This window comes from Mobula hypostoma, chromosome 13, assembly GCF_963921235.1.
Source record: "Mobula hypostoma chromosome 13, sMobHyp1.1, whole genome shotgun sequence".
Classification (NCBI taxonomy): domain Eukaryota; kingdom Metazoa; phylum Chordata; class Chondrichthyes; order Myliobatiformes; family Myliobatidae; genus Mobula; species Mobula hypostoma.
In genome coordinates this window covers 62,569,944-62,597,339 of record NC_086109.1, presented here as the reverse complement: position 1 = coordinate 62,597,339, position 27,396 = coordinate 62,569,944, and the positions used below count along the sequence as shown (strand labels likewise).

At 43.1% G+C, this 27,396-nt stretch overlaps 1 protein-coding gene across 2 annotated transcripts in view; it reads right to left on the bottom strand.

Moving 5' to 3' along the window:
- Positions 1-27,396, bottom strand: part of il16 (interleukin 16) — an 88,584-nt gene that overhangs the window by 22,463 nt on the left and 38,725 nt on the right. For both annotated transcript variants that reach the window (XM_063065825.1, XM_063065826.1), the window contains 9 exons: positions 25,253-25,363; positions 24,608-24,722; positions 22,480-22,553; positions 22,159-22,384; positions 14,211-14,328; positions 10,998-11,130; positions 8,185-8,272; positions 6,962-7,380; positions 90-231 (listed from right to left, as the gene is read on the bottom strand). In XM_063065825.1, the coding sequence (XP_062921895.1) occupies positions 90-231; positions 6,962-7,380; positions 8,185-8,272; positions 10,998-11,130; positions 14,211-14,328; positions 22,159-22,384; positions 22,480-22,553; positions 24,608-24,722; positions 25,253-25,363 (1,426 nt within the window). The remainder of the gene's footprint in view (positions 1-89; positions 232-6,961; positions 7,381-8,184; positions 8,273-10,997; positions 11,131-14,210; positions 14,329-22,158; positions 22,385-22,479; positions 22,554-24,607; positions 24,723-25,252; positions 25,364-27,396) is intronic.

Genomic DNA, 27,396 nt, shown 5'->3' with positions numbered 1-27,396 from the left:
TTCAGTTAATATTGATGCATTAAAAATATTTACTATACCTCCCCAGACTCCTCTAGTCCAATACCCTTACAATAGTAAATGAAACATACCTTGGTTTGTTCCTCTTAGGTCGGGATGATAGGAATTGCGTAAAGGTAAGTATTGACTTTGGTCTGGAGCAGATATTTGGGTGAAGGCTTCTGAGCAAGTAGAAACTGCTTGATGTTCTTGCGACTGCAGTTTTTTCACTTCCTGTAAAGCAAACAGGAAACCATCACTTACTTCAAAGGTGTTGTTCACTGTCACCTGCCTCTTCTCCTTAACAAACGAATGAATGTTTAGATGTTCAACCATCATCGACTGAGTAGACTAGAGATAGAAATAATTTGGTTGGGAATTTCTTCAAACTACATAATGAAACATTTCTCAGTTGTCCCGTTATGTTGGATCCTGAAAGTCATAATGAACCATCTAGTCTCAGAAAGGGTCTTTCTCGATTTACTAGTGGAACTCTCACACCTTAGTGAGGAGGTGGTGAATCTAACCCCGACCTAGGGGTTTGTATGTCCAATGCTCCCATAAAGAACTGAGAGAGTGCCGCACAGTACAGCTTTGGATGAAAAGTTAAGCACAAGAGAGTGGAGAACAGGAGCCACCAGAAGACCCCTGAAGCCCGAGGTCATGGGCTCAACTGAGACAGAATTACACAGCATCAGAGGCTAACCAACATCAAGAGATGACCTGGTGGGTAGTATGGGAAAGGGATACTGACATTGTGATAAAAGGGTGACTGGGAAACTGGTCTTATACTGGTACTATTATCTGAATGGGAGCGGTGGGCAGAGTTTTGGATGCTCTTAGAAAGGGGTGTGGCCACTGAAATGGTGATCAGAGACTTGGGAATCAGAGAGCGTCATGTCAGGGAGTGATGGTTGGGTCAGTGAAGAGAGAAGCCCAGAGGATGAAGTTATTGAATTACTTGGCAGGCTTTCCCATCTGTTTTCTGCTGGGAAAACCACATTATCTCAGCAGTGTCCGAAGATGGGCACAAGCCAGTCCAAGCGTCCTCTCAGTACTCCAAAAGGAATGTCTCAATGAGAAACCTGTGGCAGGATCGAAAGAATAACTTGCCTCTAAAAAGTATCAGTGATACAGATGGGAAAGGGAATGGAGAAAACTAAATCCTATTGCAATTATACTACACTGTGAATTTGAATTTCCTGGCAATTGGGAGAGCTATTGCCATTGTAAGGCCTTGTGTTGCATTAATTTCTGTCACAGTTCCTTTGTTAACAGAGGTGAATACACCTCAAAAATATTTTATGGGCTAAAAGGAGCTGTGGAACACTCCAAGTTTGAGAATGGTTCGATTTGCATGCACATTCTTTTTTTTACCCCTTGACAAGAGTATTAAATGCCTTGGAGTTTCCAAGATTTCTAAGTTGAAAGGCTGAAATTTAGGTGTTCCAGTCCTGAAGCCAAAGTTTCCTGTGGTTTCATTATCACCAGTAAACTATCAAAAGCAAAGAAAAATTAGTGTAATTAACTGAAGCTTGAGTTGTTGTAAAGTGGATTGCACCAGCTTAAAACCAGATTCCAGAACAATTCTCAAAAGGAAATAGGATAAGAACTTAGGTAGGCCTTTGTGCCTGTGAGCTGTCCCTCGTTTTCGATGAATCTCGGTAATATCAGAGCTTGATATTGTGGCTCTGCGTTTATGGATTGGACTATTGCGTTTATGGACAGTGGACTTTTTCAGACTTATGGTTTTAATATTCTGTGTTGTTATTGCCCATTCCTTTTCCACTTTGTTGTGCGACGGGAGGGTGTTTAGGAGTTGATGTACTGTTAGTTATTCTTGCGGAGAGGGGTTGTTTCTGATGGGGGAGGAGTCCAATGTTCTTGTTCCGTTTTGTGCCAGGTGAGCAGGGTTCTGGGGGTTGATGATCGGATGCAGTTCCTTTTAGTGCAGGGAGGGTTGGGCCTAATGTTTTTCTCTGAACGGCTTTCATGTTCTTTCCATGCTTTGTGGCTATCTGGAGAAGACAAATTTCAGAGTTGTAAAGGGATACATGCTTTGATAATAAATGAACCTTTGAAAGGAAACACTTAGAGGGCTGTTGGTAAAGAGCAAGTAGGACTAGTTGAAGAGCTTGCCCTAAAGACCAAGGCAAATATGATGGGCTAAAAAAGCTTTGTCCGGGAGTATATTCATCAGTGACTATAACAAATAACTCAAGCCAGCCACATACTGTATCTCACTGGCTCAATGGAGAGCTGCTAAGTTTTCGGTTGGAAGCTGAAGGCTGTGTCATACAGCTTGGCACATTTCAACATCTTACCTCACATCAGTCATTGCTCATTTCACTCAAACCACATCAACGCAAATAGTACCTTAACGATGAGTTGCTTTACAGTTTCATAATTATATCCCCACTGGTGCAGCAATGCTATTTGGTGCAAAAGCCCCATTACTAATTAATCAGTGCTGAAGATCACCTAGGCACGTTGTCTGATAGCTTTAAAAGATATTTCAGAAATGCAAGAGTTTATTATCTTTTGCTTTCACTGTTGCTTAGCTCAGAGTCGATTAGTTAACATTTGGTTCATGTTGTTTTATATTGAAGAGTCTGGGGTGTCTCGGCAGCAAAGCCATAGAATCATAGAGCCCAGAAACAGGCCCTTCAGCCCACCATCCATGCTGACCCTTTTTGCTCATTTACACTAATCTGTCTACCAGCATTATGACCATATCCTTCTATGCCTTGCATATTTAATTCCCTTTGAAATGTTACAGTGGAACTTCTTTTTCTTCTTTTTTCTGCTATCAGTGGCATCTCTGAGCATTATTTTTGCTTACAATGAGAGGCTGTATTGAATGGTTTTTGTACAGTGGGCTAACAGACTGAGAGAACATTGATGCAGAGATTCTGAGACCTCCTTCACATCTGAGAGTGTACTGTTAGACAGGAGCAGGTGGCCCCTAGATAGGAGAAAATCAAAAGCAGAAGAAACTGTGCAAGGTAGGATTTATTTTTAAACTTCCCACAACAGGCCCAGAAAGAGCCTTTCGACCACAGCCTCCAAAGCACAAAGAAAACAAAGTAGGAATTGAAACATTGACGACTGGAAGAGAAGAACACAGATGAAATGAGAGCAATGGGATTTCATGGGTCTTTGGAAGAATTTCTTTCCTTTTTGCATTTGTTCTGTATGGTAGTCCACTCTCCACATTGTCTGCCACAATTATCCTCACACTGGTGCTCCACAAGCCTGCACCCTCAGTCCCCTAATCTACTCCCTCTACATTCATGACTGCGTGGCCAGATTCTGGCCTAATGAGTTTGCGGATGGCACCACTGTGGTGGGCTGAATCTCAGATAATGATGAGTTGGAGTGCAGGAAGGAGATAGAGAGTTTAGTGACACGGTGTCATGACAACAACCTTTCTTTCAATGTCAGCAAAACAAAAAAGCTGTTCCTGGATATGGAATGGGGGCTGGGGGGGGGCGGTGCACATTCTCCTATTTATATCAATGGCACTGAGGTTGAGAGAGCTGAACACTTCAAATTCTTAGAAGTTAACATCACCAATAGTTTGTCTTAGTCCTAAAACCTAAACAGTATGCCCAAAGAAGCAAGCCAGTGCCTCCACTTCCTCAGGAAGCTGCAGAAATTTGGCGTGTCCCCATTGGCCAAATTTTATAGAAGCACCACAGAAAGCACTCTGTCCTGGTGCATTGTAGTTTGGTAAGGCACTCTCAGCCCGAGACTGCAGGAAACTGCAGGGGCTTGTGGATGCAGCTCAGCACCTCGCAAGAACCAACCTCCCTCCCCTCTGTGGATTCTGTCGACATTTCTCGCTCTCTGTAACACAGTCAGCATAAACAATGACCCCCACCCATCCCAGACATTTTCTCTTCTCCCGCTCCCATTGGCCAGAAAACAATCGCCTGAAAGCATGTACCAGACTCAAGGACAGCTTCGACCCTGCTGTTACAAGACTAACAAATAGTCCCCTAGCAATGATAAGACTGACTCTTGACCTCATGATCTACTTCGTTATGGCCTTGCACCTTACCTGCACTGCATTTTCACTGTAACGCGTTATTCCGTGTTCTGTTACTGCTTTCCCCTTGGACTACCCCAGTGTATTGATGTGACGAAATGATCGGCTTGGATGGCATGCAAAGTGTTAAATTGCACCTCAGTACACATGGCAGTAATAAACCAATTTATCAATTTAAAACTCGCCATAGCAGCCAAGAAATGAAATCCAGTACTGTAGCTTGAATAATCTGAATTTAAAAGACTTTGAAAAGGTGAGTATGGAACTATTATGTCATTATAAACATGCATCCAACTGGCAATGATCCATCTTGCTCTTGCTGTATGTGATTGCCGATTACTTAATTCCCCTCTGGTAAGACTTACCAAACCACTCAGGTAGCATTAAACCAGCAATACATCTGGAGCATTGCATATAGTTCTGGACGCTCCACTGTAGGAGGGATGTTGAGGCTTTGGAGAGGGTGCAGAAGAGGTTCACCAGGATGCTGCCTGGTTTAGAGAGCATGTGCTATCATGACAGATAGATTGTTTTCTCTGGAGCACTGGAAGCTGAGATCCGATAGAGTTTTACAAGATTATGAGAGGCATAGTCAAAGTGGACAGAAAGTATCTGTTTCCCAGAGCTGAAATGTCCAATTGAGGGTGAGAGGGGGTACGTTCAAAGGGGATGTGAGGGGGAAGATTTTTACCCAGAGAGTCTTGGGTGCCTGGAATGCAATGCCTGGTATGGTGGTAAAGGCAAATACATTAGAGGCTTTTAAGAGACATTTAGAATAGGCACATGAATATGAGGAAGATAGAAGGGTATAGACATTATGTAGATTAGTGTTTGAGTGTTTTTGATTTGCTTTTTAGCTGGGTCGGCACAACATTGTGGGCCAAATGGCCTGTTCCTGTGCTTTACTGTTCTATGTTCTATGCTGTAATCAGTTAGATTTCCTCAGCCCCTGCAGAGATATTTTAAACAGTGGTTGCATGATAGTCCAATGGCCAACGTGGTTATGGGTATATCACTGAGAAATTCAGTAATCCTTGAGGACGATGATATCAGTTGCTACTGAATTCACATTGCGTAGGATAAGGCCTTTCCTTCACATACTCCATTAGCACAGAGCATGGAATGGAAATCTGAGACCACCAAGAACAGATCGGGATGTATCCCAGGAACAGACATCTAGGATGTGGATGAGGACTGTGGGAGAGTAGAGGGAAACAAGGCCAGGGCTGGCAGTCTACATTGGTTTGGTTGGGGATGTGGGCATGGGGTGCAATCTGGACTAGTGACTGATATATTGGAGCAATTTGATTGCTGACTCAAAGATGAATAGTTAGGTCAGGTGGGATGGGATCAGTAGAGTGGAAGGAGAATTCATAGATTCACAATTATACAGCACAGAATAAAAATGTTGTTGCTGAACTACCCTTAAGGCACCTCTGCCAATTTAAGTGCAAACATTCCAAATTTTGTGAGGGGTCTTTGCAGGATCAGGAAATGAGGACCAAGAGTCCTATCTATGCTCATCCAATTTGGCCCATTGTGGATCTCTAAACCATTCTGTGTAATAGGGGGCTAGATGTGTAGCTGGCAAGTAAATAGATTAAAGGATCTTCTTCTAATTGGGTTCCAAGTGCCTGGCAAGGATCCATTTGTGTTTAAATTATGCAGAAGTAACTCTTCCTGCAGAATCAGGCCTCCAGTGGATAAAATTCCCGAAGGAAAATAAATCCTGAAAGTGATTTCTTGATCTGTGTTGCACTTCCTCAGAAACCAGTGTGTATGTCTAGGGTCCTCTTGCACAACCCTTGGAACAACATAAATCAGACTTAAAGGCTAGACCTTTGTTCAGAGGTGATTTCTTATTGAAATTAGATCACATAGCATTCAGAAACTCTGTGTTATGCAATCCAATTTTGTAGGCAAACATAAGGCTACCAGGCATTGACCTCAACTCTTGATTAAGTGTCAGCAAAAGTCTGGGTAGTGTAGTGATTAGCGTGACGCTATTATTATCGGGTGTTCTGGAGTTCGGAGTTCAATTCCAGCGCTGTTCTGTAAGGAGTCAGTACGTTCTCTCCATGGAATGCATGAGTTTTCTCCTGGTGCTCCAGTTGCCTCCCACAGTCCAAAGGCGTACCAGGTAGGTTATTGGTCATTGCAAATTGTCCCGTAATTAGGTTAGGGTTAATCAGGTTTGTAGGAGGTTGCGCGGGGTGGCTCGAAGGGCCAGAGGCCCTACTCTGCGCTGTATCGCTAAATAAAAGAATATTCCCAGGGACACCAGAGATTGCAGATGCTGGAATCTTTGAGCAAGCTTCTGGAGGAGCTCAGCAGGCTGTGCAGCATCTGTCAGGGCTGGGGGAAGAAAGGAAAGGGGGCTTCAACTTAAAATGTCTACATTTCCTTTCCTCCCACAGAAGCTGCTGAGTTGTGCCAACAGATTGTTTGTTGCTAAGACAAAATCCCCCACCCTCTGACCCTCTAAAGTCCTCCTCACAAAGTTCAGGGTTCTTGCACCTAAGATGGCGGGAGAAGTTTCTTCAGGGCAACTGAGCAACAACCTTTTCACTAGGCACATTCCAAGAGCCAATATTGCGACTGTTTTGACCTCGTCTCCCCTGACAGTGGAAAGACTGAGATTGCCTATCTTTCCGTCTGAGGTCATTTCTTTACACTGAGGGTAGTGCGAACCTGGAATGAGCTGCCAGAGGAAGTGGCTGAGGCAGATACAATTGCAGCATTTAAAAAGCACTTGGATCGGTGTATGGAAAGGAGGGGCTCGGAGTGTTATTGGCCAAACGTGGGCAATGGGGACTAGCAGGAAGGAGGTTGTGGTCAGCATGAACAACCATTTGGGCTGAATGACCTGTCTCCTTGCTGTATTCCTCTATGTTAATGTGGATCTCCAGTCACCTCTGAAATAAAGTGATCCTGTTTGGAACCCTTGTAGCTCGTCGTCCTGGGCGGTGGAGTTGGTGGACGCATCCTCTTTGAATCATTATTGTTTCTATCAGTCACTTTTGATGCAAGCTTATCATTAGCTTTGATGAAATAAAGGTCCTTATTGGGACCACCTAGTAGTTCATGCTCTTTCTCTGGTGGCATCCCAATCGTGTCAATCCGTGGACTATCCGATCCAGGTACGTCTGCCTGCAGGCCTTTGCTGTGATTGACATAGATGAGTGTGCCAGAGTTCACGGCTGTGCTGTTAAAGTAACTGCTGTCACTGCTGGAGCGAGTCATTGGCTTCTGAACTTTTCTGGTAAAACTCCTGTCCATGCACTTTTCCCATGTCTTCTTTCTGTGCCAGCTTGCCTCGATTTTCCTCAAGCCTTTAAAAGAAGAGTCACAACCTTAGTGGAGCCCCGTTCTCCTGGAAACGTAGAAAATGAGACCCCGTACTTTACAGAGAACACAGGTCCCGAGGCAGCATTTCCACCCAAAACATCCCCAACTCCTTCACTCCAACCGATACCACTTGGTCCATTGAGTTTGTTTGCTACTGTACAAAAATATCAGGTCTCTTCTTGATTACACTTGGGAATTAATGTCAGAAGCACGCTAACCCATAGGATATTCAACCTGGTTAACTTGCTTAATCATTTCAGATGTTGGGAGTTCTCAAATGACATTGAAATAGTCAACTCAAGGGTTTGAAATATTCCAAGGGCTGCATAGTGAGTCCTAACCTCTGCCCGTATCTACATGGAGTTTGCAAGCTCTGTGTGAGTTTCCCTCCCATGCTCCAGTTTTCTCAGCATCCCAAATACATGGGATTGGTTGGTTAATTAGCCACTGCCAGTTGTCTCTCATGTGTGGGTAAATGATGGAATCTGGGGGTATCAATATGGAGCAAATACCCTCAGCGGCCACTATATTAGTTACCTCTTGTACCTAATAAAGTGGCTAATGAGTGTACGTGTGTGCTCGTCTGCTGCTGTAGCCCATCCACTTCAAGCTTTGACATGATGTGTACTCAGAGGTACTCTTCTGCACACCCCTGTTGTAATGTGTGGTTATCTGAGTTACTGTTGCCTTCCTGTCAGCTTGAACCAGTCTGGCCATTCTCCTCTGACCTCTCTCATTAACAAGGCTGGCTAGATGCTTTTTTGTTGTTGTTTTTGTCTTACATTTACCTTGCGCGCTCCATTGATAACTGTCCTTATTGAACCGTGCATTTTCTACCGTTTGCAGAATTGCGTCATGAAATTGCTGCTCAGAGATCTGCAATTACAAAGAGTTATTGTTCATATTTCAATCATGGACATCAAAGAATATACAAACAAATCCAGAGATTGCACCATAAAATCTATCACTCTTGTTGATCAGTGAAGATTTTACAGAAATACACCTTTATTTCATTTTAAGAAACACACTGTACATATTGATTAAGACAGATACAAGATACAGCAGATGCTGGAATCTGCAGCAATAAACTATCTGCTGGAGGAACTCAGTGGGCCGAGCAGCATCTGTGGGGGATAAGGAATTGTTGACGTTTCAGGTCCAAACCCTGCGTTAGGACGAAGGGTGTAGAACAGGGATAGCCAATATAAAGAGGAGAGGAGAGGAGAGTGGTGAGACTGGGGCTAGAGGTGATTGGTGGCGCAAGGAGGAGGAGGGTTGGGAAGATGATGGGCAGATTAAGCCAAGTAGGGAAGCGGGGAGCGGCAGAGTTCAGAGACAGGGGCAGGTGGAGGCAGATGGAGCCAGGTGGACAGAAGGAGGGGTGAAGCTGAAGGCTGAAACAGCTACGAGGCCAATAAAAATGTGTTAATTAGATTAATTGTTGTTGTTGTTGTACCTTAATCATGTTAATAAAGGTGCAACAACAACAACAGCAGCAGGGAGGGGGAGGTTGAATACCAGGTGCAGGTCTTTGTATCATCCTTTAAAATAAAACTCCCTGCTAGCCACACTTTTGTGCCTAATGCCACCTTTTCTGCCCAAGCACTATCTATTCCTCACCTTGAGAGCTGTGTGCTCTTTCCTGTTAGATTTCACACACACACCCAGTAAATCAACAATTGACGTTTGTTGTTGTTTGAAAGGTTCAGAAGCTTCAGAAGAGTTCTGTGAATTTTATGATTTAAAGTTGCCACCAGGAAGCAACAGATGTCAAGGTTCTGATGTGGATGTCAGAGTATCTGACTGAGAATGTCTACACTGAGCAGAAATGGGTCTGCTCTGAATTTCTGATACACCACGTTCCAAGTTGGCATCGTTAGCTCATTAAACATCCCTTGCATAAGTCATGGCAATAGTGGTAAAGAGAAGTTACTGGTTACAATTCTGAGGCATCATTAGGAAGAGTTTCAGTACAATAATGGCTAAGTTCTGACTGCTACCTGCAGTGATGGTAGAGATATATCATATGGGTCCGAACAACAAAGAAACTACTGTCTCAATTACAACAGCGACTGCTTAGCTTAGAATTATTGCTGGAGGGGAATTATTTAATGGGATATTTGGTTCAGTCCAGCTGTAGTCTTGGATCTCAACTCACAGTAAAAGCAGCAAATTGTTTTACATTCATTTTATCACCTTCTGCCCAGCCCATAAGCTAGGCATGGTCATTAAGATGGTTACATGTTTGACATCACAGCCTCATGGGCACTGTCTCTGCAGTGTGTACCATCCACAAAATGCTCTGTAACATCTAAATAAAGCAGTGACCAAACCTGAAAACTAAGGAAGGACAAGCAGATACCTTGGAACACACCCCTCCTACTCATATCATCCAAATTTGAAAACCTACATTCACAGTTCCTTCCTTGCTGCTGGGTCTAAACCCTGGAGCTCCCTATTCAAAAGCACTAGAGAAGAAAAGCAGCAATCAAGAATAATGGCCTGCCATATCATCACAAGGGTAATTAGGGATGAACTTGTATGAATACATTCAGTATTCCCTCATCTCTACATCGGTTTGCTTCACTCTGAGGGAACATATGATGAGATATTATCTGGTGTCAGACTTGGCACTATAATTTTGTGGTCTTGAATCTCCTTAGCCAGTGTCTACATTGGAAGTGTATCTTCACCAAATATGCACCACATCCAAACTGCTACTGGATGTATGAAACCAACCTGGGACAAAAAATGAAGCACATACTCCTCAGTAAGCTCTTTCACAGCCTCAGATATCCAGTCTCTGCACACCTCCCTCACAAATGCACTGTTAATGCAAGTCTTGCCTTTTGCAAATTCCTCAATATTGTTGAAGAAGTGAAGTTTTCAGTTGACATTCTGCAACTCTCTGAAACTCTCTCAAACCCAGTCATCCCGTTTTCAAACCACAGTTCCAGTCCTTCCTACCGAATCTTCCCCTCCTTGGTTCTACAGACTTTTCGTCCATCTTCCCTCCAGGAGAAGGTTCAGGAGCTTGAAGACTCGTACGGCTAGATTTGGGAACAGCTTCTTTCCAACTGTGATAAGACTGCTGAACGGATCCTGACCCGGATCTGGGCCATACCCTCCAAATATCGGGACCTGCCTCTCGGTTTTTTTGAACTACCTTACTTCCCATTTTTCTATTTTCTATTTATGATTTATAATTTAAATTTTAATATTTACTAATTTTAACTATTTTTAATATTTATAATACTTAATATTTGTAACTCAGGGAGTGTGAAGCACAGAATCAAATATCGCTGTGATGATTGTACATTCTAGTACCAATTGTTTGGCAACAATAAAGTATAAAGTACATCGATTTTCCTCAATACTGCATGTTAAAAACCTATTCACACTACAGTAAATACAGTACAGAACAAGTTGTGAAAATCCTAGGAATTAATTTGAGTTTAGATCAGCAAAAGAAAATTCCATGGGATTGGATGGAATTCTGGTCAGTGGCTCAAAATGACACCATTGACATCGTGCCTGGTCCTATCAGATTCATGATGACTGAGTTAGGTTCAATTACATCCCTCTGATAACGTCATCTTACCAAGGGATCTGGATGCCGACTAATCACTAGATCATTTGGTCCAGACCTACAGTGCTGGAGAAGGGTGTAAGCTTCATTCAGAGTCAGATTGTGGATGTTGGTTGTATTAATTTTTAAAATCTGATCACCGCACCTGCAACAGAAGATAAAACACAATGAAAGATGCCATTTATTTAACTAAATAATAGTACATTATACACACACATCACAACTTGCTGTATAAATGAAGGGCATGCCCTCTCCTCATTGGTACTGCCAGGAAGGAGGTACAGAAGCCTAAAGCACATGCTCTGTGATTCTTCCCCTCTGCCATCCGATTTCAAATTGGACACTGAACCCATGAACACTTCCTCACTTTTCAAAAATTTATTTCTGTTTTTGCACGACTGATTTTAACTTAACTATTTAATATACATGTATATAACTACTTTAATTCTGGTTTTTCTATTTATCATGCATTGCTTTGTACTATTGCTGCCAAGTTAACCAATTTCATGACATATGCTGGTGAGATTAAACCTGATTCTGATATGAATGCCCTGAATGAAAACATGGAGGGGTGGGTTGACAAGTTTGCAAACAACACAAAAATTGGTGATCTTGTGGATAGATTGGAAGATTGCTAAAGGAAACAGCAAGTTATGGATCAGCTGCAGATATGGCTGGTGAAATGGCAGATGGAGTTGTATCATATGTAAAGGGACAACACACAGTTAATGGCAGGAACTTTAATAGAGTTGGTGTACAGAATGGCTGCACTTTCAAGGAGTTATGGAACTGGTAGGATGGTAAAGAAGCTGTACAGCCTTTATTCGTCAAGACATTAAGTTCAAGAGTTTGGACGTTGTGTTGCAGCTTTGGTAAGGCTGCATCTGGAACATACAATTCCGCTCAGCTCCTTTAGGAAGAATATGAAGGCTTTGGTGAGGGTGCAGAAGAGGTTTACCAGGATGCTGCCTAGCACATGTGATATATAGAAATGTTGGACAAACTTGTTCATTCTTACTGATTATTGGTGGGATCATACTGAGTACAAATTGACTCCCGTGTTTGCCTGCTTGAAATGAGTGACAACACAAAAATAACTTCTTGATTGTGGTGGTCTCCCAGATTAAAATATCTAATGCTAGGGGGCATGCATTTAAGGGAAGAGGGGGTTTTGTTTGTGCAGAGAGTGCTGAGTGCCTGGAGTGTACTGTCAGGGTGCTAATGAAGGCAAATATGATAGAGCTATCTAAGAGGCTCTTCAATAGGCAAATGAATGTGCAGAGAACAGAGGAGTATGAATACTGTGTAGGCAGAAGGCATTAGTCAGGCATTTAATTATGAATTAAATTAGCTTAGAACAACATTTTGGGCTGAAGAGCCTATTCCTGTCTTGTACTGAGCCCTGTTCTATGTTCTACAGTTTTCTGAAACCAGGAGTACAGACTGGAAGTCAAAATTGCCACCAGTGGAGGCAGCTGTATGTGGTAAGCAGAGTGGTGTTGAGACAAAGGAGGGAAGGAATCCAGTGTCCCGGTTTTTGTGTGTGGGCCCTGCGTGCCTTAGAAATAATGCATTGCCTTCCTCTGGCTCAGCTGCTTCAGCACGTTCAGCTTTGGAACTAGTTGGACAGTGACCCTATCCCACTTGGTTCTGATATTGGACCCTGACTTTCACAATGAACATGTGCTATTGCTGGTTGGGAGGTGGGTAATTGCACATTGCACTTTGTGGTCCAGCTGACCATTCAATTAAATAGTTCCGCACTGGCTGGGCATGCAATCACACCACTTGCTCTACAGACCATTCTCGTCTATCCCACTGCACACCACGATCAAGAAGTTATTTTTGTGTTGTCACTCATTTCAAACAGGCAAACACGGGAGTCAATTTGTACTCCATAAGATCCCACCAATAATCAGTAAGAATGACCATTTCAACTCTCTTGGCATTTGTTGAAGGAAGAATGTTGTCACAACTGAAGGAACGTTTTCCAAATAGTACTTAAATATTATTAAATTCATGGCCAGCTGATCATAAAATCCATTGGGCAACTTCCAAAATGCAATAGTTACATGAATGTAAAGTTTCCTTTAAGGCCACACTTCTAGAAGGGAGAATCTTAAAATTAAAAGAAACATCTGTAAGTAATAGCCCACAATGCAGGACTTGTCTGTTCAGCCCTGCTGAGGGGCCACCAGCCATCTCCACTCCCTCCAGCCCAGTAAGAACAGAAAAGGAGATGGTGGATATGCTGGAATTAAATAAGTTAATCCTCACCAAATTATTTTTGCAAATCTTCTCCAATTTATTGCCCACAGGTCATACTCACTTAATCTGGACAAATGCATCCTCTAATCGAGAGATTTCCAATCATTTTTATGCCATGGACCCCCTACCATTAACCAAGGGTTCCATAGACCCCAAGTTGGGAGCCCCTGCTGTAATCCCTTCCATTCCAGGGCTTTAGGTGAGGTGCCTACTCAAAACCCGTTACCCCACTGCTTCTGCCTGCCCTCGCCCCCCCCAACCCCGGCAGCTTTGCCAATGTCAATCCCCCAGCCAGTGTTACTAGAACACTTTATCTACTCATCGTTCCTCTGCTCAAAGTGGGAGCTGATGTGCCAGATTTTCATATACAACAGCAGTGGCTGTTAAATGTTTTGAGATGCCCTGAAGGTGTGTAGAGTGATGGGTAACTGGAGATCTGGAGAGGTACAGCATAGAATCAGAGAACTTTGGTGCCCCAAGTCCACACTAGCCATCAGCAGCATATTTACATTTGTTTTACATTAACCCCATTTTTAATTCTCCCCATATTCTCCCCAACTTCCCAGAATCTACCACGCATTCAGGGCACAATACAGTGGTCAATTAATCTAATACTCTGCACATCTTCGGGATGTGGGGGGAAACCGGAACACCAGGGAGAATGTACAAACTCCACACAGACAGAGCAGGATTGAATCAGGCTCTCTGCTGTTATGAGGCAGTGACTCTGCCAGCTGTGTCACGCTGCTGTTAGTAGTTAGACAATTGGAGAATTGACCATGGTATGTTTGATTCCCTGCACCATCAAACTACTGGCTGGAGATCAGGAACCTGGTAGCTGACCATATCTAACATATCTGCTCCATGTCGAAGTCTCCGAGCAACGCTTGTGCTGTGGGAGACCTGTGTAGAGAGAAGAATTTCAGAAAACTTGTTCCATTCACTTTCAGGCCTTACCGCAGCCTTCCATCTAGATGCGCCACTGATCCCGGAGAAAGGGTATGGATATAAATGCAGGACGCCTGCAGCTGTGTGGACACACTGCACAACCCAATTCCCAGACCAACACCATCCTCTGGAGAAGAGGAAACAGAAGTGAGTTTAGAGCTTGTTCATTCACAGCTTCCTAGTTTCTGCCCTGAGAAGCGGATGTGTCTGTGTGAATGGTTTGCTGCATACATACTCGCAGGTGCCACCTTACTATCCTAACTAATTTCATTTCACCCTGTCCCAATATTCTGGAAAAAGGCCCTTTGTTTCATAGATTCATAACAAGGCCGGATCCATCACCAAGGACTGTCACCATTCCGGCCATGCCCTCTACTCAGGACTACCATCAGGGACAAAGTACAGAAGCCTGAAGACTCGCCCTCAACAATTTAGGAAGAGCTTCTTCCCCTCCGTCATCAGATTTCTAAATGATTCATAAACCCATGAGCACTACCTCATCACTCCTTTATTTTGCACTATTTAATTACTTTGTAACTTATAGTAATTTTATGTCTTTGCACAGTACCGCTGCTGCGAAACAACAAATTTAATGTCATTTAATAAACCTGATTCATAGAGTAATATGGTGTGGAAACAGGGCCTTTGCCTCGATTCATTCATGCCGACTGTTGTGTATTTAATATTTCAATAATGTCAGTTATCTTGTATATACAGTGGCATGCAAAAGTTTGGGCACCCCTGGTCAAAATTTCTGATACTGTGAATAGCTAAGCGAGTAAAAGATGAACTGATTTCCAAAAGGCTTTTTTCTCTAAACATAACTTTGCTCATTGCGGCCAAGAAGTTCTATTTTAACTTCATCAGTCCACAGGACTTGTTTCCAAAATGCATCAGGCCTGTTCCTTTGAACCTTTTGAATAGAACTTTTTGCCGCAATGAGCAAAGGTATGCTTGGAGAAAAAAGGGTGCAGAATTTAATGAAAAGAACACCTCTTCAACTGTCAAGCAGGGGGGTGGATCAATCATGCTTTGGGCTTGTGTTGCAGCCAGTGGCACGGGGAACATTTACCGGTAAAGGGAAGAATGAATTCAATTAAATACCAGCAAATTCTGGAAGCAAACATCACACCATCTGTAAAAAAAGGCCGAAGATGAAAAAAGGATGGCTTCTACAACAGGATAATGAACCTAAACACACCTCAAAATCCACAATGGATTACCTCAAGAGGCGCAAGCTGAAGGTTTTGCCATGGCCCTCACAGTACCCTGACCTAAATATCATCGAAAATCTGTGGATAGACCTCAAAAGAGCAGTGCATGCAAGACAGCCCAAGAATCTCACAGAACTAGAAGCCTTTTTCTAGGAAAAATGGGCGAAAATCCCCCAAACAATGAATTGAAAGACTCTTAGCTGTCTGCAGAAAGTGTTTACGATCTGTGATTCTTGCCAAAGGGGATGTTACTAAGTACTGCCATGCAGGGTGCCCAAACTTTTGCTTCAGGCCCTTTTCCTTTTTTGTTATTTTGAAACTGTTAAAGATGGAAATAAAAATGTAATCTTGCTTAAAATATTAAAGAAATGTGTCACCTTTAACTTTATGCCTTTTGGAAATCGGTTCATCTTTTAATCGCTTAGCTATTCACAGTAACAGAAAGTTTGACCAGAGGTGCCCAGACTTTTGCATGCCACTGAGTATTGTTTGAGCATTCTTGTTCATTTAAAAAATTAAGTATGCATATATATGTAAATATACATCAATAGTATACATCATCACACTACCATCTGATACGTACGCCTCACTTAAAGGTGAAATTACAGCCACATTTCTATGACTCCCATGTTTCCTTGAATTAACTAATGTTTTGAAGTTACAAAGCATAACACCAACCAAGCTGACTTTCCAATGCTAATGCATTTGGACCCTGCATCAGGACAGGGACTATTTTGTATTGATTGGTAGCTGCATATCTGACCGAACTAAAATGATATGCGGAGTGTCTCAAGGGTCTGTACTAGGTCCTCTTCTGTTTAACATGCACATGCTCCCTCTAGCTCACATCATGGTAAGCAATAAAATATCTTACTTTAATTATGCGGATGGCAGTCAGATTTACGTAACAGTTGAAAAAGACTATGGTCCGATACAATCACTAAAAAATTGTATTGAACAAATCACTGATTGGATGAGCCAAAACTTCGTTCAGTTAAACAAAGAGAAAACTGAAATAATTGGGGTTTTTTTGTGCCAAAAAAGAATGATTAAAAGTCAGTGCTTACTTAGAATCTCTGTCATTACAGACCACAAACCAAACCAGAAACCTTGGTACACACACAAAATGCTGGAGGAACTCAGCAGGCCGGGCAGTATCCATGGAAAAAGTACAGTTGATGTTTTGGGCCGAGACCCTTCAGCAGGACTGGAGAAAAAAAGATGAGGAGTAGATTTAAAAGGTTGGGGGAGGGGAGGAGGAAACACAAGGTGATGGTGAAACCAGGAGGGGGAAGTTGATCGGTGAAAGTGTTACAGGGCTGGAGAAGGGGGAGTCTGATATGAGGGGACAGAAGGCCATGGAAAAAGGAAAAAGGGGGAGGAGGACTAGAGGGAGGCGATGGATAGGCAAGGAGATAAGGTGAGAGAGGGAAAAGGGGATGGGGAATGGTGAAGGTGAGTGGGGGTGGGACCATTACTGGAAGTTTGAGAAATGCTAGGGTAGCCAAATATTCCGTCTGGGTAGTCTCCAATGTGATGGCATGAACATCAATTTCTCAAACTTCTGGTAATGGCCCATCCCCGGTGTCCCCCTCTGGTGCTCCTACCCCCTTTTCTTTCTTTCATGGCCCCCTGTCCTCAACTATCTGATACCCCCTCTCCAGCCCTTAACCAATCAACTTCCCAGCTCTTTACTTCACCCCTCTCCCTCCTGGTTTCACCTATCACCCTGTGTTTCTTCCTCCCACTCCCCCCACCTTTTAACTCTACTCCTCATGTTGTCTCCAGTCCTACAGAAGGGTCGCGGCCCGAAATGTCGACGGTACTCTTGTCCGTAGATGCTGCCTGGCCTGCTGTGTACCTCCAGCATTTTGTGTGTATAGCTTGGATATCCAGCAACTGCAGATCTTCTTTGTGATCAGAAACCTTGGTGTTGAGATGGACTCCAACTAAAATTTTAACTGCCATATTAAGACAGTTAGGCTACTACCATCTTAAAAATATAGCAAGAGTTAAAGGGCTTATGTCTCAGAAAGATGCAGATAGCCTTGTCCATGCATTTATTTTTATAGGCTTGACTACTGTAATGGCGTTTTCACAGGTGGCTGTAAAAAAAAGCCTCAGACAGCTGCAGCTCATTCAGAACGCTGCTGCAAGAGTCCTCACTAAAACCAACAAAGTTCTCAGATCACTGCACTGGCTTCCTGTCCGTCAGAGGACTGACTTTAAAATATTACTACTGGTTTATAAAACACTGAATGGTCTAGGGCCAAAATACATCTCCAAACTCTTGCTGCATTTTGAACCTTCCCGAGCTCTCAGGTCGCCTGGGGTAGGTCTGCCTACCGTCCCCAGGGTCAATGCTAAATATGGTGAAGCATCCTCAGTTACAATCCTCCTGGAATAACCTTCCAGAGGATCTGAAGTCTGCCCCAACTTTAAGCTCTTTTAAATCGAGGCTCAAAACTTTTCTTTTCACTGTATCTTTTAATTAGAATCTCTTGCACTTCTGTTTACCACATACATTTATTGTGTGATTTTATTTTCTTATATGTTGTCTGAAACTTGATTTTTATATCTCATTCTATGTAAGGTACTTTGAACTGCCATGTGTTTGCAAAGTGCTATACAAATAAACTTGCTTGTTTGCTTTCCAATCCAAATGTCTTTTAAAACATACCCACCTCTCTCACCTCCTCTGGGAAGCTCATTCCATATACCCACACCCTCTGTGTGAAAAATTTGTCCTTTAGATCCCCCTAAGTTCTTCCCCCCCCCCAAACCTACACCCTCTGGTTTTAGACCCCTCTAGTGTCATAGAGCATTACAGCACAAAACTAGGCCCTTCTGCCCATCTAGTTCATCCTAGTCTCATTCACCTGCACTTGGACCATGGCTCTCATATCCCTCCCATCCATGTACTGATTCAAACATCTCTTAAATGTTGAAATGGAACCTGCACCCACCACTTCCACTGGCTGCTCATTCCACCCTCTGACTGAAGAAGTTTCCCCTCATGTTTACCCTTAACTCATGACCTCTAATCTAGTCTCAGCCAGCCTCAGTGGGAAAAGCCTGCTTGCGTTTACCCTATTTATACCCTTCATAATCTTGTATACCTCTGTCAAATCTCCCCTCAATCTCCTCTGCTCCAGGGAATAAATTCCTAACCTATTCAATGTTTCCCTGGAACTCAAGTCCCAGTGACATTTCAGTAAATTTTTCTGTACTCTTTCAAACTTATTGATGTTTTTCCTGTAGGCTGGTGACCAAAACTGCGTACAATACTCCAAATTAGGCTTCACCCACGTCTTATACCATTTCAACATAACATCCCAACACTTGTACTCACTACTTAGATTTATGAAGGTTGATATGCCAAAAGCTCTCTTTATGACCCTATCTACTGTCCAGGAATTGTGGATCTGTACTTCTAGATCTCCCTGTTCTACTACACTCCTCAGTGCCCTACCATTCATTGTAAGCCCTAGCTTGGTTTATCCTCACTAAGTTCAATAAATCTCACTTATCTGCATTAAATTCCATATGCCATTTTCAGCCCATTTTTCCAGCTAGTCCAGATCCTGCTGCAAGTGTCGATCACCTTCTTCGCCGTCCACTGTGCCCCCAGTCTTGGCATCATACTGTGCCTGCTCTGGGAATGTGAATGGATTGGGGAGCTCATATCAGAATAATGGGCATGTTTACATGTCCTCAGGATGTTCCACTGAAGTTTGCAGACAACTGTCTATGTTTAATGTATAACTATCAATAGCAGGAGGGAGAAATGTAGCCGATTATCTCTCTGAAAAGTCTGTTGGTGAATTTGGCAGGAGATAAGTACTGCTGAGCACACTGACAGAACTGCCTTCTTTTCTTTCTATTGTGCTATGGCATCCTTGATGCAAGAGGCAAATATAATGAACAACTCATCTGATTTATGGTACCTCCACTGGGTCTGCACCATGTGGCACGTGGCCAAGTGGTTAGGGCGTTGGGCTCACAATCTGAAGGCCGTGGGTTCGAGTCTTGGCCGAGGCAGTGTGTTGTGTCCTTGAGCAAGGCACTCAACCACACACTGCTCCAGTCAACCCAGCTGAGAATGGGTACTGGCAAATGCTGGGGGTTAACCTCGCGATAGACTGGCGTCCCATCTGGGGGGAGTCTCATACTCTCAGTCGCTTCACACCACAGAAACAGGCATAAGCACCGGCCTGATGGGCTACAAGGATTCAGGACAGACTTTAACTTTAAACTGGGGCTGCACGCTTCAATGCTGTGCTCAGGCCACATGTGATTCCTTTGCTCAACCCTTGAAACCAGAGCGAGCACTACAAATGAGTTAAAACATGACTTTCCTTTGTTGGCGAGCCTTCTTAGAAGCACAACTGGACAGTGTATCTGGGGAACATACATCAAAGTTGCTGGTGAACGCAGCAGGCCAAGCAGCATCTATAGGAAGAGGCGCAGTCGACGTTTCAGGCCGAGACCTGACGAAGGGTCTCGGCCTGAAACGTCGACTGCGCCTCTTCCTATAGATGCTGCTTGGCCTGCTGCGTTCACCAGCAACTTTGATGTATGTTGCTTGAATTTCCAGCATCTGCAGAATTCCTGTTGTTAGTGTATCTGGGGAGCGATGTTACTGGGTTTGGGCAGCTGGAGATCTATGTTACTGGGTTTGGGTATCTGGGGATCAATGTTACTGGGTTTGGGTATCTGGAGATCTATGTTACTGGGTTTGGGTATCTGGGGATCAATGTTACTGGGTTTGGGTATCTGGGGATCTATGTTACTGGGTTTGGGTAACTGGGGATCTATGTTACTGGGTTTGGGTATCTAGGAATATATGTTACTGGGTTTGGGTATCTGGGGATCTACGTTACTGGGTTTGGGTATCTGGGGATCTACGTTACTGGGTTTGGGTATCTGGAGATCTACATTACTGGGTTTGGGTATCTAGGGATCTACGTTACTGGGTTTGGGTAACAGCTTGGACCAGTCGACCTCTCTAAACATACATTCCCTCCACCAGTAGCTGCAGTCTGAACCATCTACAATGTAGACTGTCATTTCTTGCCCAGGCTATTCCAGCAGGCAGCACAAACCTGCAATTTCTACCATTATAGATGAAGGTTCATAGGTAAACCACCACCACCTGCATGCTGAATCGCACACCATTGTTACTCGGAAATATAGTTGCAAGTCTTGATGAACTCCTTCTCCAAGAGTGTCCAGTCATTCAAGCTGGCTCATTTGCACTTTCTCAGTTAATTTATTTACTTACTGAGATACTGTGAGAAGTAAGCCCTTCCAGCCCTTTGAGCCGCACCGCACAACAATCCCCCAAAATAATCCTAGCCTGATTAGGGACAATTTACAACTGACCTACCAACCGGTACGTCTTTGGACTGTGGGAGGAAACTGGACCACCCGGAGGAAACCCATGCAGTCACGGGGAGAACACCTGTACTCTAAAGCATTGTGCTAACTACTACACTACCACACCGCCCAAAATGCTCACTAAGTGCTAGCCTTGCCAGTAACACCCTGATATTGAAAGAGAACTAAAAGGTTGGAGTTAAGTATGGATGTTTAGGAACATGCAAGAACATAAGAAATGGGAGCAGGAGTCGGCCATCTGGCCCATCGAGTCTGCTCCTCAATTCAATATGATCATGGCTGATCTGCCCATGGACTCATCTTCACCTACCTGCCTTCCCCTATAACCCTTAATTCCCCTACTATGCAAAAATCTATCTAACCTTGTCATAAATATATATTACTGAGGTAGCCTTCTCTGCATCATTGGACAGAGAATTTCACAAATTCACCACTCTTTGGGAAAAGCAGTTCCTCCTAAATCTACTCCCCCAAATCTTTCTCCTAGTTTTAGTCTTACCTACCAGTAAGTATAGGAACACACATAAAAGTTGCTGGTGAACACAGCAGGCCAGGCAGCATCTATAGGAAGAGGTACAGTCGACATTTCGGGCCAAGACCCTTCATCAAGACGGATGCTGCCTGGCCTGCTGCGTTCACCAGCAACTTTTATGTGTGTTGCTTGAAATTCCAGTATCTGCAGATTTCCTCGTGTTTGAGTAAGTATAGGATGCATCTTTGTGTATGCAAGTCCAAGTATCTATTTAATGGACATTTATAGCATCGATGAGGCTGTCACCTGGCATGCTGCCCAATTAGATGGGACAGAATAACCTTACCTCCCACTCACATCCATCTGTTGTTGGCAGAATTAGTTTCAAAAATAGTTCACTGGTATACAAACAAGAACAGAAGTTAAGTGAAAAAGGAAAGATAGTGTTCATTTTAGCTTTTCAGCATCTGTGCTATCCTGCCTTTGAGCCAGAAATGTAGATGAACAGATTAAAAGGTTGGCCACAACGTTGCAGGGTGTTCTCAGAGATGAACAGTGCATGCACATTCGTCCTGAGTATGATCAACACTGCCTTTAAGTCTCACAGAACTTATGTTTACTCTGGAGTGTTTTACAGGCAGAGGCACGTAGGAGTGTGTGGCTTGGCCAGCAGTGGATCGTTCTCTTCAGTTAGTGAACCTTGTGGGCTAATCATAGCTGTACTTCTGCTATTAGTTTAGATTTAAGAAAGTCAACCACTAACTGTGCAAACTTGCTGTCATTAACCCAGTATCAAGACCAAAATCGGGGCATACTTAGTCCAAGTGTTCTGTTGGCTTAGAATTTATTTGTGGAAAGATCACTTGCTTACCTTTGTATAAAGTGACTTCCATAATTACTCTGTCATCGGGATTTGGTATCTTTGGCAGGAAAAGCATGTTGTCCAGCTCCAAGCTTGAACAGCTTCCTCGAGTGATATGACCATTTGAGCTGACAGACCAACAACGGCTCAGGCATGCTGCTGATTGACGCTGCCTGAGACTCGGGCCCTTCAGACACGTCCTGACTGTTAGTATGAGAACTCCTTTCCTTACTTGCTGTGTTCAACAAGAAAGTAAAAACACATTGAGGATTTGCTTTTGTATAGGTTTCAATTTATAAACTAAAACTGTGCAGCCTCTGACATACTGACCTTAAATATCTGTATAGCTTCTTCATGGGTTAATTCATTCATAGACACTCCATTCACTTCAAGGATTTCATCACCTGCATGGTAAAAGTTTGACAGTATGGGCATTCCTATTTTACAGGTATCCTGCATCTCAATCATACTTAAAGTACCATAATTTAAATGTTACACTTATGAAGTCACACTTCCGTTATCAAGTGGAGACTGGCATTTCAAAATGTCATTATGATGAGAGAAAAAGACACAGAATGCTGAGCCCCATTTTTTCTGTTTGATCTGGAAGCAGAGCCAATCCAGTCGAGCACTCGAATCAGCTCTGCATAGAAGGCCGACCAAGTGCTGGCAGATGACATTAATAATAGGTGCTTACTAGTTGACATGGGCATAGTGGGTCAAATAACCAATTTCCACGCTGTCTAACCCGATGAATCCAAGAGCAGAGAATATAATTTGTTTAATTGTTGTATAGCTGACATCTCTATATGACGTATTTGATTAAGTGTGCATGCATTTCTCTGCACATGCACAGACACAGAATGTACAAACGTTTGTATAAAAGAGCACCCCTCAGACCTCTCCCTGTTTCCTGTGCATTACTCTGCACGCTCAAGAGGCACACTCAGCAAATCAGATATACTATAATAATTTTCAACAAGAGGAATCTTTAATGGGGGGAAAATTTCCAAGCTTCGTCAAAGGAGTGTAATTAGAAAATGGGGTCAGGATACTTGGCAGCTTGCTAGCCTGACCACAGTTGGCATGCATTTTGTACCAAGTTCGAGCTACGTTTAGGATGTGAGGCCGTATCCCAACCTGAGCCATACTTGCACACCTGACTTTGAAGGTTCTTGTGGCCCGGAATGTCTAAAGTTCAGTTCATCGCAAATGTTCTTAGGTAAACTTAATTAGTGACACTGGTTAAAGTGATTTACTAAAGGGGCAAGGAGAGGTGTGGAGGGACAAAGGAAGAACCTTCCAGAGCTTAAAACCTGTACGGACAGGCAGACAATCATGTCATTGGACAAATGACTCAAAAACTATTCTCTATTCCTTGCTCACTTAGTTGCTTTCACAGCTTCCTCTTAAATGCATCTATATTATTCACTTCAACCACTTCCTGCATTAGCAAGTTTCACATTCTCACCACTCTTTAGCTAAGAAAGTTGCTTCTGAATTCTGTCGTGAATGCCTTGGTAACCAGCCTAAACTGATAGCATCTGTCAATGTACTTCCCCAGAAATGGAGAATTGTTGCTCTATCCACTTAATTGACTGCTTTCACCAATGTCACTGTTGGACATTGATAATGTAAGATGCCTCAGGCCTGTTCCCCTTGTTTGGTGGCGGTACAGATGGTGGGGGAGCTGTGTGGCCTCGGTTGCAGCAAGGACTAGGCCTCGAGCCGTGGGCTTGCCTGCCGCTGCAGTCCAGGAGAGGAGATGCAAGAGGTGGTGTAGCATGAAGTCTGTGCTTGGTTGGTTCTGCCCTCCAGTGATCAGTCAATGGAAAGACAGGCTGGATTGCGTGCATCTGCGCACCGCCGGGAACCGTACCATCAATTTGTGGGATATGTTGCTCAGGGACCTGGGCTAAATATATGTTTTTTTTTGCGCATCTATGTTTTACTGCTTGCTATTTTGAATGTGATGCACCTTTGCCCCAGAGGAACATTGCATTCATGTATGGTTGAATGATAACTAAACTTGATTTTGATTTTGATTTGATTTAGTCTTAAAGATATCCATTAGGTCTTCCATTATCTTTCTTTCCTCAGAAGAATAGAGAACTGTTCATCATTTCCAAGTACTTATATCCTGCTATTCCTAGCAGCACCCAGAAATACCATCTCTTCTTCCTCTTCGTTGTCTCTATATTTCTTTTACCAGAACTGTATACAGTACACCAAGTAAAGACCAACCAATGTTTGGTACAGGTTGTGCATAATTCACATCTAAGAGTAGTTTGGATAGGTACATGGATGGTAGGGATATAGAGGGCTAGGGTCCCAGTGCAGGTTGACGGCAGTAGGCATCTTAAATGTTCGGCATGGACTAGATGGGCCAAAGGGCCTGTTTTTGTGCTGTACTTTTCTATGACAAGTAAAGAAATGGAACAGACCCGGGCTTACACACCTTCCCTTAGCCGCCCATCAGCAGCAGCTGCTCCCTCTGGGTATATCGTCTTCACAAAGATCCCCATGGGTCCGTAAACACTGTCTCGTCCTCCAACCACGCTGAAGCCCAGTCCCTGGGAGAAGAAAACATTCACATTTCTCAGTACAAAAAGCAGCCCAACAACTGTTAAGTAATAGCAAGCAAGTTACCCACATTGGGAGAAACCCGCAAGAGCAAATGTTGGGACTACACTGATGTGGCCTCCACCTTTTGTGAATGTATATTTTTTTAACATTCATGTCACATTAGGATATTCCTATTGACTTCACTGTCCTCATGATCATCATGGCTCCTGCCCAGCTGATATTTACTTGACAAGTATGGCTAGTAATGGAATTGGCACAAATGGTCCAGAGAGGGTAATGTGTCTGTGCAGATGACTGAATTGTGGCTTGAAACGGGCATGTTAATTATACGGTGCTGATGCTTGGTTTAAAAGCAGTACCAGAAAGAACTATTCCGGCCAGGCTCAGTGTGAGCCTGAATTATGATGTACCCATTCACTGTGCAAAGTCTTGTTAAGCAGTAATACTAAAAACACAGTTTCCCTTGTTGATTCTTTTCATTTTCCTGTACAGAAATTGAACAGAAGGCAAGACTTACCTTCCCCTGGCCTTTCATCAGGATAATGTTTGAAATGACAGAGGCTGGTGCACTGCAACCCAAGTGGAATAAGTGGGCTGAACTTAAGGATCGAGTTGCTCGTGTGATTGTCTGCAGGAAGAGAACGTGGATTGGAAAAGGAAAAAAATCACATTTTCGTTAGAGACACAAGAACCGGCAGGTGTGGAAACCTGGACAATAAACAATCTGCGGGAGGGACTCAGCAGGCTGAGCAGCATCTGGAGAGGGAAAGAAAGTAGGAGGAGTCCTGATGCAGGGTTTCAACCCAAAACATCAACAATTCCTTTCTTCCTATCGATACTGCTCAACTCGCTGAGTTCCTCCACCAGACTGTTGTTGCTCCCATTTTTATTAAACGTCGGCAAAGGCTGAAATCCTAGAAAAGTATAGCATTACCATTTTCCCAATAAATAAGGAAATATTCCTTTAGCATTCTATGGAAGACTGCTATGTAGAATTAAGCTGGTCTACCACGTCTTCACTTGGCTGTACATAGCCCAGCTGTAAATAACTGCCTGAGCAACGATGCTCCTTTCATTTATATGGAATCTGGGGCATTAGTTCATCCATGTCCAGATCTGTGGGGCAAATTGTTCACTGATATCTTTTATAAAGCTACTGATTCCCACGGCTATCTTGACTATACCTCTTCCCAGCCTGTCTCCTATAAAAATGCCATTCCCACTTCTTAGTTCCTTCGTCTCCATCACATCTATTCCCAGATGAGGCTTTCTTTTCTAGGACATCAGAGATGTCCTCCTTCTTCAAAGAACAGAGTTTCCCTTCCTCCAACATTAATACTGCCCTCACCCGCACCTCCTCCGTTTCCACTCCGTATCTAGTAATACACTCAGACCATTGGTTTTGGAAGGGGTTGTTTTGAAGAAAGGCATTGCAATAATTCCCTTTCTGTTAGCTCATGGTTGTTCTGGACTGCTTTTCCATTAACTGGCCTTTGCTCCAAATTCCTTTATTATCTAACAAAATTCTGAGTTGTGAATTTTCCAGTTCCCTTCCTGATGTTCAGCTCTTTCTGGAGAAAGATGTCCCAGATGTTTGAAAAAATGCTTTCTGATTTCACTTTCAAAATTCTATACATCCTTCCTGAGGTGCAATGCCAAGAAAGAAGCAGAGAACTCCAGACAGGATTTGAACAAAATTCTTCCTACAAGCATTGATTCTTCCCAACTCTACTCCCCCTGATGGTCAGATATCCTGTCAGAAGATTAGGCAGTAACAGGAAATTTATGTCAGACACCGTGAGTTTTAATTAAAAGGTGGGAGCATGGAAAGTGTGCAAAAGAAGATTTAAAGGGAATTTAAGAAAGCAAGGAAAAATATTGGCAAGCAAAAGTTAAAAAAAAAGTTTATTTTATACATACATAATGAGAAAGATCTGAGGAACGAGAAAAGTTTATCAGGGACTGAAAAGATAACCTACAGTACATGGTTACCTCTGCAGAGGATGTGTACAGGGTTCTGAATGAACTTTTCACACATTGGGGGGGGGATTCTTGCCAGTGTTGTGGTTAAGGAGGGGGTGACTGAGATACTAAATGGGATAAGCACAGTAAAGGAAGAATTATTAAGGGTTTAGCATCTTTGAAAGTGGATGAAATATATCACAGATTGTTTAGTTTTTTTAAAAAACGGGGAAATTGGCCATCATATTTCAGTTCTCACTGGCCTCAGGAGTGGTGCCAGAGAGCTGGGGCACTGTTGGTCTTGTACCATTGTTTAAAAATGAAGGAAGGGATAAACGAAGAAACCACAAGCCAGTCAGTTTAACTTCAATGATGAGAAAATCTCTGTAATTCATTATAAGAGGCAATACCTTCACTATGGGAGAGAGTAATTGTGGATTTGGCATGAAGAGTTACATCGGGATAAATTGGTCAAATTTTCTGAGGCGGGTGGATGAGGGTGAAATATTTGATATAAAGTAATTTATATGGATTTTAGTATGGTAAGGGCCTGAACAAGAGAAATTCTGCAGATGCTGGAAATCCAAAGCAACACACACAAAATGCTGGTGCATCTCAGCAAGTCAGGCAGCATCTATGGAAAAGAATAGATAGTCAGCGTTTTGGGCCGAGGCCCTTCTTCAGGACTGAAAAGGAAGC